Source organism: Populus trichocarpa, chromosome 11, assembly GCF_000002775.5.
Source record: "Populus trichocarpa isolate Nisqually-1 chromosome 11, P.trichocarpa_v4.1, whole genome shotgun sequence".
Taxonomy (NCBI): Eukaryota; Viridiplantae; Streptophyta; class Magnoliopsida; order Malpighiales; family Salicaceae; genus Populus; species Populus trichocarpa.
In genome coordinates, this window is record NC_037295.2 from 5,529,909 (window position 1) to 5,542,886 (window position 12,978).

The window sequence follows — 12,978 nt, forward strand, 5'->3', positions numbered from 1 at the left end:
CTGTTTTTGTCTGTAGAGACGTCAGTGATTGTGACATTTCCAATAAACATTTCTCTGTAAAATACCCATGGAAAAATTCCGTCTTGAAATCCGTCTGTGGTGTTTTAATTTTTTTTTTTAAAAATTATTTAGAATAAATAATATAAAATTATATAAATGAATAGTAAAAAAAACCAATTATGCAAATAAAATTGTATTAAACATAAAAAATAAAAAAATAAAGTTAAATAATTTTCATCCAAATATTCATTACAAATTTAATGTGTTTCCAAAAAAAATTAATCTAGAACAATGACGGAGCTGGAAGAGAAGGACACTGGTTGTTACCGGGACCAAACGGCCAAAAAAAGGACCCACATGTATCACCCATATGTGATCTAATGTCAATGACCATTTGGCGGAGTTGTTCATAATTCGCCGAAAGTCGCTCGTATTGTTGTTGCAAGGCCACGAACTCCTTAGATTGGGTGCTCGATACTGATTGGGAGCTCCCAACGGTTGAGACACTACAGGCCGCCCGCAAGTTCTCGGCCGTAGTGCTAGAGAGCTCGTACACTCGATTTTTATCGGGTCCACCAGACGATCTTACCTCCATCCACAAATCCAGATCGAAGGATCGTTCCCATATCTCTCTCTCAACCGTTTATTATAGGTCTCCTGAAAATAATAACTTACGAAATAAAATGGTTGAACGAACATACCACGAAGTGTTGAGCGCGGTTGTCAACGAACTGTTGCGCCCCCTGTTGGCGGTCTTCACTCCGCACGTGTGTCTCTACAAACAGCTCCATTGGGCTCGTCTCACGTTCAAGAGACATAGTCTGTAAGAAAAAAATTAATTAAGTAACAACAAATTAATTAACGATATATTTCATTTAAATTAATCTTATAATCCGTTTCGCATTTGCAACAAACGGAATAGAGCTGCCGGTGTGCGTGGGCATTGAACCATGAATTTGCCGGTTCTGGTTGTTAGCACCGGACTGTGAACGTCTTGTGAACCGCTCAGACATCACGTGCTGAATATATTACAGCCATATTTCCCAGATGTATGGCGGTTTGAAATCCCTTTTACATGTACAATAAGGAATATTTAAAAACACATGCACACTAATGGCATAGAGATAAAGTTTATCCTAGAATCTTTTTTTGGAAGATGCTTCGTTTTGAATTTTCCAAGGACTCTAATCTCTTTTATATGTACAATAAGGAATATTTAAGAACCTATTGACCGTAATTTTGTTTTCTATGGGGGTCATAAGAACCTTAATGGCATTTTATGGATGAAATTGGATGATAATTGAGGTATATAACTAGATTATTATTAGCACACGCATCCGTGTCGAATCAATTTTGTTTTTATGTAAAACATTTATAAATATGATTGACATGTAAAAAATAATTATAAAACATAATTTCTAAAACAATCTAATAATAAAGGTAAAATTAAAAAGAAAAACTAAATAAAAAAATTGAATTGTTGAAGGATTAAATAAAATAAACTAAAAAAACACAAAATATTATTTTAATGAATAATAATTTTTGAGTATTGCTATAATGATTTAGCCATATTTTTTAATGATTTGTTATTTTGACAACCTTTCATAAAATATTTACCAAAGGTAACCTCGTCCTCCTTATGTAAAAAGTTTTATTCATAAAAGGGACTAAACCCTAAAGTTCCTTAATTAATAATTCCAACCCATTGATACCAATCATGAGCGAGGGTCCCTTCTGAATTCTAATGGCGACAAATGCGCGACCAAGCCCACGCCATTGCCCTAATAGGGTGGCTAAGCCCACTTCGTCAAATGGGCACTTTTATCTCTCTTCCATTCAATATATTTTTTAAAATATTTTTTATTTAAAAATATATTAAAATAATATGTTTTTATTTTTTAAAATTTATTTTTATTACTAATATATTAAAAAAATTTAAAAATATTAAAAATTAATTTGTTTTTTAAAAATTCAATATTTGTTTTGGAAACGGTGTTTCTGCCAGCAAAAACAAACAAGGTATACTGTTAATGGCCTAAGAATGTGGGCTTATGACTAGGAAAAGAGCTTCAAGAGGAATGAATCACTTCTAGGGGCCTTAAGAATTCCATGGGCTCCAAACAAGGCCTGAAATAAAACTTTTTTGTTTTTGTTTTTGATTGCCAAGTGAAGAAGAAAACCGATAAGGCCACCACCAGTCAGTCAGTCACAGATAGCCTTGCCTTGATAAGAGAGGAATAGAGGATAACAAATCAAGTAGACGGCAAGAGAGACACACAGAGGAAACAGAATCATGGCTACTTCAATATCATTGATATCGTCATCACCGCCACCTTGGATGGCGTCGAGTCGAACAAGAAGCGATGGCAGCGCATCAGCTTCACTCTCTCTTATTTCTGGTTCAAGAACGAAAAGGGGTTTTTCAATGAATGTGGCCACCAACTCCACAACTCGCTCAGGGCTGCTTCATTGCTCCTTCCTTCCTTCCTCTTCTCTCTCTCTACCTTCTTCCTTCTCAGGTAAAGTAAAAAAAGATGTTATTTTGTAATCTTGGGCTCATGGGGTCTCTTAATTTCTGCTTAAAATGAAGGGTTTTTAGTGAAGTAAGGGACTGACTCTCTTGTTTTTTTTTTTATATCCTTGTTTTAATCCTGGGATTGAAGTACTTGAAATGCGCATTGACAATGCTAAGGAATTGTTGTAGTAAGCATTGGAAAGATCAATTCTTATGAATCTATCGGTGGAAAGAATTAACCAAGGCAGATTCTTAGGTTTTGGTTGAGCTAGCTTGCGAAATATTAACGTAGGAATTTAAGGTAGTTGGTAAAATGTATCTGGGAATCTGGATGCTCTTGTTTTCTTTCACTATAATAATCTCTTTCCTTTTTCGGTAGTCATTGTTTGTGATTTTTCTGCTTCAATTTATGGTAAAACTGACAAGCAGGCATTGTTGCGTCTTAAATATTTTTCATACTCTTGAATTAAGATGGGCTCAACCTTTAGCAATGAAAGTACCTTTCGAGGATGAATTTTCCTTGTAACAGCATTCTTTTTCAATAACAATCATATATTTTTTTCCCTCTCTCTAGGAGATAACTTCTCTCTTTGCTAAGGGTTATGCTTATCTGAGAGTTGGGTGCTTAAATCTGTGTTAGAATTCTATGTTTTAGTGTGTCAAGAGTGGTGATGGTCTTTGGTCCTCGTATGAGCTTTTAATCAACCATGTTTTTTGTGCTGTCAGAACCAATCAATAAGCATTCAAGTGGAAATACTTTAGAGAAACTTTCAGTGATTTAGTTTGATGTAACACCTCCATTGCAGGTTTATCTCTGGGATTGGATTTGAATTCTAACATCGGAGTAAGAAAGGATATAGGTCGTGGTCTAGTGGTGAGAGCTGGGAAGGCTGCACTTTGTCTAACCAAGAGAAGCAGGTCCAGAAAGTCTCTGGCTCGGACTCATGGCTTCCGTCGAAGAATGAGAACCACTAGTGGGAGGGCAGTGTTGAAACGTCGACGTGCTAAAGGAAGAAAGGTCCTTTGCACCAAGTCCAATCCCAATAGTGGGAAAGGTTCATAATCCTTAATTCAGTTTCTAGGTATATGGATCATATTTAGTTATGTCTCCGTGTTGTTTTTGCTTGCTTCATCACATTTGAAGCGTTTGTTTAACGATACCATTTTAATTCTTAAAGTGGAAAAGCCTTTGCGATAGATCTTGTTCTCTATGATGATTTGTTTTACTCCTGTTTTTAAACTGTTCATCTTTGTTTTTACTGGAGAGTGAAAAACCTATGCAATTTCCCTATGCAGATGCACACTGCCCAGAATTCCTTTCTTTTCAAAATCTTTTTTCAGTCAGATCATGTCTAGTAAATGCCTCCTGGATCATCTACTTGTGATTTAGAGATTTGCTCAATTTTATAGTTCATTTCTGTTCATTATTTTTGTTTGCCGCTTCTGCCTTGTAGTAATTGATCAGGAGAATGTCCTACCTGTTATGGTATTATATTTTTTATCCACCTTAAATTCTTAGTCGGCTGAGTTCTTAACTTTCTAGTCTTGCTGCCATCTCTTGGAACTCCCTTGAATACCTCTGTTTCAATATAAGGTATTTCTATTTTAAATACAAGGTTAAATTATCATGAACTTAGTTTCAAACTAAACTAACTCCTTCAATTTTCTTTTTGAAGTACCTCAAACTAAACAGAGGTATTCCCTTGAATAATATAAGCCTATTTTTTTTATATACAAAAAGGCTTTCATGTCTAGATTTTCATCCCTCTTTTTTTTTTTTCTTCCAAATCATGTGTTTCTATGACACAATATCATGTTTCTAGATTATCATTTGTGATCAAAATTAACGGTAATAGCTATTTTTAACTAAAAAATAGATTATCACCTGGGTCCTTCCTTCAGTGACGGAACAGATTAAGGCCAAATCTTGAATTTGAACAAGACCAGAATGGGGAGTCTACTCTGTCTGAATGAAAAGGTAAGACAACCAAGCAGCATATTTTTGTATAGATTTCATGCTCTACTCTTTCGCTTGAAAAGTAATTACAAACAAGCAATCACTGCGAATTTCATTAAGAAAGCAAAAGCCTTTATATAAGCGTACATGGAACACAGCAGTTTACATATTAACAAAGAGAACTCTGCACGTACATTCAACAAAAAGAAATGGAAATATACTGCTGGGGAATTCTAGATGAAGAAGGATAACCATCATTTGTTGCTATTACGCTGTAGGGTACGAAGCTTCCATTGCAATTCCACAAAGACCTTCCTGGGCATCAATATCTCTTTCCATTCTTATGTATCCATTCTCTCCCCAGCTAGTTCCCCAGGAATTCTTGACTAACCAGTACTTGGTACCATCATCACTCATACCATACCCAACAGCAGTCACACCATGATCTAAATCAGTCCCACAATCTCCAGTAAACACACCACTCGAGTAGAATTGGAAGGCAGATCCACCAGCATCAATAGCAACTGAGACTGGCTGATTGGCTACTGCCTTCAATAATGCTGCCTCGCTGTTGGCAGGCACGTCTTCATAACCAGTGATCTTTGCAGCTGCCTTCCCAGAGTTGCAAGCTCCATCAGCTCCCTGGTAGGGGTAATTGGCTTCAGTCGTAAGGCCTTTGTTCTGAATGATGAAATCGAAGGCGTCATCCATAAGACCACCGTTACAACCTTGGTCTTCACCACTTGTATCACAATCAACCAGTTCTTGCTCGGAAAGAGATATCAACTTTCCAGTTGAGAGCTGGGTAATCCCTTCTGTCGCAGCCACAGCAGAAAATGCCCAGCAACAGCCTATATATGTTTTGCATGGATTTGACAAAAGGGTAGATGATTCAGTTTGTCTAAAAGAAATAGAAAATGAAAATTTTTCACATTTCGAAAAATGGTAAGCAGATCATAGAGGTTATCATCAATATGCCTTACCGCATTGACCCTGGTCCTTGATAGGGGTAACAGCTCCTTTCTTTCTCCAGTCCATGGTAGACGGAACTGCACTTACATTTTCATACCTGAAAGGCTTGGTGCTAGATGAGCTCAAATGAGCGGACATCTTGTATCCATTGCGCGAGGCCTGGAATTCCTCATTCGTAAGATCTGCAAATTCGTTGACACTTAGCTTGTAAGGCTTTTTCCCAACCTTGTTGAAAGACTCGATGAACTCCACGTTGTTCTTGAATATGTTTAAGCGCCTCTCCTTCTCTACATGGCCTTTATATGCTCGTCCATACTGAGCCATCCATGTTTCATGTCTCTCCATCATGGAAGCCTCATACAGAGAGCGTGACCAGACATGAGAAGTCCAGAGCCCAAGAAGTAAGACCACTGCAAAGATTAGTTTGTTTTCTGGTATAAAAGCCATTCTGCTGAAGTGTGCAAGATTGTGACTATAGGCAAGTATTGTAGGATGTGATGATATTGCACTAGTCATTCGTGAATTACATGTATTTATAGTACTTGCATTGGTCTGCTTAAAGATCTCTCTCAGACAGCATTCACACCATGGCTTCAATTCTGACAATGTGGAAGCAAATAACCTGGTGAATCTGGCACGTTGTGTATGATCCTGACACAAAATTTGGACGCTGCTGCGTTGTCTGCACTTCTCATATTTTATTTTGTAGCACTTGTATTGTTCTGCAATGCTTATTTTTCCTTTTACTTGTGAGTTATCCAACTAATTGTTCAAGTTACGTTCAATATTGGAGTGTTAAGCATGAATTCAAGCAAAATAACAATAATAATCAGTGAGCCTGAGCCTATATGCCGTACTTAATGTGTCATCTCTATCAGAAAGAGTACCCCTTGACATATTGAATTTAAACATTTTAGCAATCTACCTTTTTTTGCTAGTTCCATTTTCCTATGCCAGCCGAAACAAGTTCCTTGAAGAGGTACGCGTAGGACTTTATCCTGAAACCAGTTTGGTTCGCACGACATGCAGGGATCGACAAGACTTTGTGGAAAAGAAAATGCAGGTTTTTTCTGATTGAAACTTTTCATCATTACTAATGCAGATGCACAATCATAAAATTTAAACATAAGCTACACATTGGAATCCCTTGACCTGAGCTTATTCTTCAAAACATAATTTTCTTCAATTGTTCCTTGACCTGAGTTTTTGGTTGTTACATATACCAAACGTGCAAAGAAATCTTTTCTTGATTTTGGAAATGATTAATTAAATAAAAACTAGAAAGCAAGAGAGGTAAGATGGTTTCCCTTTACTCCAGTAGTGGAGCTATAGACAGAATGAAGATGGATTCAAGAGAATAATCCGTGTCCCTATTTCTTGCTAGCTCATTAAGCTAAGTGTCAATTAATGGCATCGTCGTGCTTATTAGGAAAAAAAAAAAAAACAGAAGAGAGAGATTTATCATTTACTCATTGTCTGCAAGTGGGATCCTTTCGAATCTACAACTCTCTTAACGAATTTTGCAGCTTGCATATCCTTTCACAATGGACGTGGTTCACACGGGAGTTTGTAGAAGAAAATCGGTTCAAGATAAATAGAGTGTTGATAGTAACATCAAATTCGAGACATGTTCATATATCCATATAATCTATGATGATGGAAGATAATCAAACCTTTATGTTATTGAATTATATTTGGGATTATTTATTTAGCTTAATTTTGTTATTTTTAAATATTTTATTTAATGGGTTATATTGAATTTTATTTGGATTTATTTGTTAAGTTTGATTTAATTATTATTGAATATTTTATTTAGTGGACTGTAAATCTAATTATTTATTTTAATTAGAATTTTAATATTTATATGTTATTTTTCTAAATATTAGTTAATTGATAATGAATTGAACAAAAATTTACTGAGGAGGAAACATTTCTATCCCCCCATTTTCCTCTTTACCTTAACTCTTTTATTTCTTTTCTTAAGCTCATTTCCTTTAATTCTAAGCTTATTATTTCTCCAAATTTATTTCTTTTAATTTTCACTTTGTCCTATATCGAATGCATTTTCAAGTCAACCATGTATATATGCTCATGCTAAATCAGTAGTTAAAGATTTTGAATCGTTATTAAATATTAATTGTTCTAGCTCAAAATCTACTATGAGGGGATAAAAATCTACAGGCTTTATGTTGATTATTAATCTCAATTGGACTTTCTTGTGATGTGATATCTTCTCAACTTTTCTTTACAATGCTTGAGGATATGTTTATGTATTAAATTTATTTTATTTATTCAATTATTTATTGTGATGTATAAGATCTTTAAAGCTTGATAGACAAGGAACGTGTCCTTTTCTAGTATATTTTTTCATAACCAATGTTAGTATACAACATCTATAATGTTATTATGCAAACAATGAGCCAAAACAATTTTTTATTGAACCACACATTACAATTATATAAATCAAAATAATTAGTTAAACTATATCCCGATGATAATCGACTTGGAACTAATGAGAATTTAAAAGAGAAAACATAAGTAAGCTCTAAAAAATAATCAACTCATCACTTAAAGGAACCCACCAAAGAGATGAAATAAGATAATTATGGAAGAATCACTTTTTATTAGAATAAACTATTTATTTTTATTATAAGATGTCTTACTTTAACGAGGAGGAATGAAGTATTTATTAGCTAAGCATAAACAACCCACCATGAATAGGTTTAATAACATACATGAACCTCATTCATTACATAGACTAAAAGACTTTTGATATCGATTTGAAATAAATGAGATAAATGAATCATATATTAACTCAATTCATATACATGAACCTCACTCATCACATAGACTAAAAGACTCTTTATCTGGACTTGAAAATAAATAAGATAAATGCATCATATATTAACTCAATGATTCATAAACTTTTTTAATATGCAAGTCTTAATTTGATGTCATACACTTCTGTTGTGCAATAACTTGTCTCCTAGTTTTATTCAACTATGTTACCATTATAGAAAGAGAGAGAAATCTATTATGTTGAAAGTTTTTAAAATATCATAAATTTTTAATACCTCAATTTATATGTATTTTCTCTCACTATCTTAAGAAATTTGAAAGGACCATCAACCTCTAGCTTTATTTTTTCCATGATGAATACGAGCAAAACATTCATCTCAAAGGTGAATCCAAACCAAAGTTGTTGGTTTTTTTTTTTTATGTTTGTTAGCTTGAGCTTTACACTTCTTATTATGTTTGATGATGTATTTGCATTTGCACATGTATCTTATTTATATTCTCAGCTTGAACTTTTATGTTCCACTAAATTGATAGCTAGTAGAAGTTGGATTTCTTTTATGCACCACTTCAAAATGGCTGACTCATATGTTTTGGCTTGTAGATGGATCATAAGTAAATTTAGCTTGAGCCAAAGCAAGATCCAATTAGTGAATCTTCTTACCTACCAAGCTTTTTAATATGCTACCCAAACTCTAATTAACAACTTTAGTTTGTCTATATGTTTGTGGATAATGAGATGTTTTAAACTGTAAAGTAGTCCATAACTTTCTCATAAAGTCCACCAGCTTGTGATAACTTTTACCTTGTTAGGATCCACCATTATGCCATCACTTGAAATAACATAGCCATGAAATAGTAGTTTATCCATGAGAAAATCACATTTACTTTTGATAAATAATTTTTTTGTTCTCACAAGACATTGAACTCGTAAGGAAGATGCTCCATATGCTCATCCTAATTTTTGCTAAGGATGTCATCAAAATATATCACCATAAATTGACCAATGAATGATTTGAAAACATGATTCATAAGCCATATAAGAGTGCTAGGGATATTAGATAGCTAAAAAAGTATCGACACCCATTCATATAGGCCATCTCTAGTCTTGAATGTAGTCTTCCACACATCTTAAGGCCTTATATGTATTTAGTGATATCCACCCCTCATATAAATTTTAAAAAATATTTGACACCATGAGTTTGATCAAGCATATCATTAAGGTAAGGGATAAGAAAAAGGTACTTGATGGTAATAATGTTAACTACTCAGTTGATTGAATATCTCACATTGATCTAGGAATAAGATCAATACAACTTTGAATATCTCGTATTAGTGGAAGGCCAATTGGTATTTCCTTTGGTATGACATCTTTAAATTCTTGAAGTAGTGGTTGCATGATTGGATGGACTATGAGTTTTTCTTCATTCACTTCTACCATCATTAGGATATAAGTCTATTAATTTTTTTTTTCATGGAAGTAAGAAATATGGACTTAGAAAGCAGATTATTTCATGCTTTTTTTAAAGGCTTTTTATTGATCTTTATCTTGCTTGGATCTAGGATAATTTTCATACTATCTTTCTAAGAAAATAGGTGTTTTTGAATCCATCATACATAATTCTCTCTCTCTCTCTCTCTCTCTCTTTTTTATCATACTACCATGATCTACTAAGTAATAAGGGACGAATATCTTCAGGAAAAATATCACATAAACTTCATCTTTATAATTATTTTTAATAAAAAAATTAAACTAAACATCTTTTTATTCATTTATCTCATTTTCCTTTTACAACCAAGACAAGTTGTAAGGATGCAGATGATCAATAGTTTTGATGATCAATTTGTCTACCATTATATCAACCACCACATTTTGCCAACTTCCTCCACCTATTATCACATTAATAACCTTTCCAAATATGTACATGTCATATACAAAATGTTGTTTTGAAGCCAATGTTCTTATTCTATATGATTTGTTTTTACGTTTCTTTGAATGACTAACCTTTCTCCTTCCTCATCATAAGTTATATATTCATTGAATATGAGGCTATTATCAGCTAAAATATATTTTTTAATGACATCTTCATCTATTTCTTCCACAAGTGAAACAACTTTTCTATTTAGATAGTTAGATGCAATATGACTTACACCTTGATATTGAAAACATTGAATAACAAAAGATTGCTAGTACTTGATGACCTTTTTTGTTTGAAAGGTTCTATAGTTGTTGTCTTACTTGTTAAAAATTTAATATTGGAAGAAACAGTCCTATGAGATTTGCTCTCATTTCTTGGCAGAAACTTTGAGCCACCACCATATCTTTTCTTGGTTTATTTCTCCATCTTCACCATATCATTATAAATATAATATTGTTTAAGTTCTACCACCTTACTAACCTCTAAGCGCTATCCTCTAAGATAAAAACCCTTTGCTTCTTGGGTTCATTTAGATTATAAAACATTTAAATATTATTGAATTATAGTGTAATCTTCCATTAACAACTCATTTTGCCTCAAATTACGATACTTGAGAAAAAGAATCTCGATAATAATTGCCCGATATAAACTTTCTCTTTAGTTCTTTGTTAATCTTCTCCAATATAATGAATTGCTTCTTGCCTTCATGTTAATGTATTTCTGCAAATGCTCCCATTAGATTAATGCATACTTACTCAATTTAAGAAAACATATCTTTACCTTGTGATCTTTTTGATGTCTTTATAGTCAAAGACTCTCTCCACCGTATTGATTTAATCAATGAATTCTTCTTACTACATCTTTCCTTTGAATTTGAAAAATCAACTTTTATATCAAAAATCCTTTAGAAATCAGCTTTACCTCGTCGATACCTTATATATGTATATATGACAACAATCACCTCCAAAAGGATAGATATCTTAATATTCATGCTCTAATTCATGATATAAATCATCATGTTTTAGATGTTCATATTATTTGAGATGTTGTTAAAGCTAATGCACTTGCCTCTTTAATTCTTCCACCTTAATATCAAGATGCTCTTGCTTATAATCATCATGATTGTTGTGGTTAAGAGGGAGTTGCCCACTATGTCATCCATGTTGCCCAGACATGATTGTCAAGCTTTGATACCAAAATGACATGAAACTAAAAAGATATAAAAAGAAAAATAAAAGTGAACTCTCAAGGATAATTAACTTATCACTCAAAGAAATCCACCAAGAGAAAACATAAAAGAATATAATGTAAGAATAATTACTCTTAACAAGGATAAACTACTTATTTTTATTTTGAGATGTCTTATTCAAATAAGAAAATGAGTATTTATATGGTAAATATGGAAAACCCACTATGAATTGGTTTAACTCACATACATAAACCCGTTCATTATATAGATTAAAAGACTTTTGATATAGACTTGAAGATAAATGCATAAAGACTCTTGAACTAGATTTAAAATAAATGCATCATAGATTAATTCAATGATTCATGAACCTCTTTAAGGTATAAGTCCAAATTCAGTATCAATAAGGTTATAGAAGATAGTTAATTTCAATAATTCTAGAAGAAGTCTTGTGTCAAAATTATAAAAATCATAAATATTTTATTTGTTAGTAATTTTAGCATAAATGCCTATATCACTTCACCACTTGTTCTTACTAAGAAAAAGAAACGATGACATTAAGTTCACATAATCATAATTCTAAAAAATCAATTTTTGTAAGCATTTCCATCACATATTAAACTTAGACAAAGGTTAGCTAAGGACTGAGCTTTTTCATAAACTAGAAATGTGTTGTTTTATAATCATAAGACGCTAAAGCTCCTACATATCCATAAGTGAATCAGTAATGATATACATGTTAAATGAGCGACTTACTTTCAACACTTCCTAATCAAAATTGAGTATACGGCTAGAGTCTAAAATATGGTTATTGATGCTTTGAGTACACAGACATATTTGTTTGTTACCTTGAGAGGGGAAATTATTGAATTTGATTGTTTGAAAGAATTGTATAAGCATGATGAAGACTTCATTGAGTTGTGGGAAACAATATCATTAAGCATAATATATAATTTCCTAAACTAGATAGAGAAAAGTAAAAATAACTTAGGCCCCGTTTGTTTGCTGGAAAGTAATTTCCTTGTGGAAAGTAATTTCTTGTGGAAAGTGAATTATTTTATGATATTTGGTAGTATAATGAAAAATAAATTGGAAAACACTTTCCAGTATTTGGTTATGTCATGAAAAATGAGCTGGAAAATAACTTATTAATGTTTTATTTTTTTCAAGTTTATTAAAATAATGAGAAACTAATCTTACAAATTAAAATGTTGAATGAGAATGAAATTGAAAAAATATATAATTTCATAAATTATCTCAAAATAAATAAATAATAATCAAAATAATAGAGATCAAATCTAAAAAATAAAAAAAATAAAAGATAAAGAAATTAAAATAATAATAATTACCATTTCATAAATTATTTCAAATAAAATAAGTAATAATAAAAAGAATGGGGATTAAATTTGATAGATAAAAATTTTAATTAGAAAATGATAAGAAAAAAGCAAATAACAATTATAAAAATGAGGACCAAAGTTAATATAAAAATTAAATTCTAAGGGATGAAATTGAAAAACAAATATTCAAAACAAAATATATATAGCAATTAAAAGTTTGAGGATCAAATTTGTTATAATCAGCCAATAATATGACATTTCTAAATTTTTCACAACTTCCGAAAAGTGTTTTC

General features: G+C 32.4%; 2 protein-coding genes across 2 annotated transcripts; one reads left to right on the top strand and one right to left on the bottom strand.

The window, feature by feature from the left end:
* The first annotated feature begins 2,185 nt into the window (after positions 1-2,185).
* LOC7455917 (50S ribosomal protein L34, chloroplastic) lies at positions 2,186-3,712 on the top strand. Its single transcript, XM_002317391.4, has 2 exons — positions 2,186-2,519; positions 3,322-3,712. The coding sequence occupies exons 1-2, from the start codon at positions 2,294-2,296 to the stop codon at positions 3,576-3,578; spliced, it is 483 nt and encodes a 160-aa protein (XP_002317427.2). The 5' UTR covers positions 2,186-2,293; the 3' UTR covers positions 3,579-3,712.
* Positions 3,713-4,538: 826 nt separating this feature from the next.
* On the bottom strand, positions 4,539-5,927 carry LOC7455916 (senescence-specific cysteine protease SAG39). Its single transcript, XM_002316797.4, has 2 exons — positions 5,456-5,927; positions 4,539-5,323 (listed from the first exon to the last, which is right to left on the bottom strand). Exons 1-2 carry the CDS (start codon positions 5,889-5,891, stop codon positions 4,740-4,742), a joined length of 1,020 nt encoding a protein of 339 aa, XP_002316833.3. The 5' UTR covers positions 5,892-5,927; the 3' UTR covers positions 4,539-4,739.
* Positions 5,928-12,978: the final 7,051 nt, after the last annotated feature.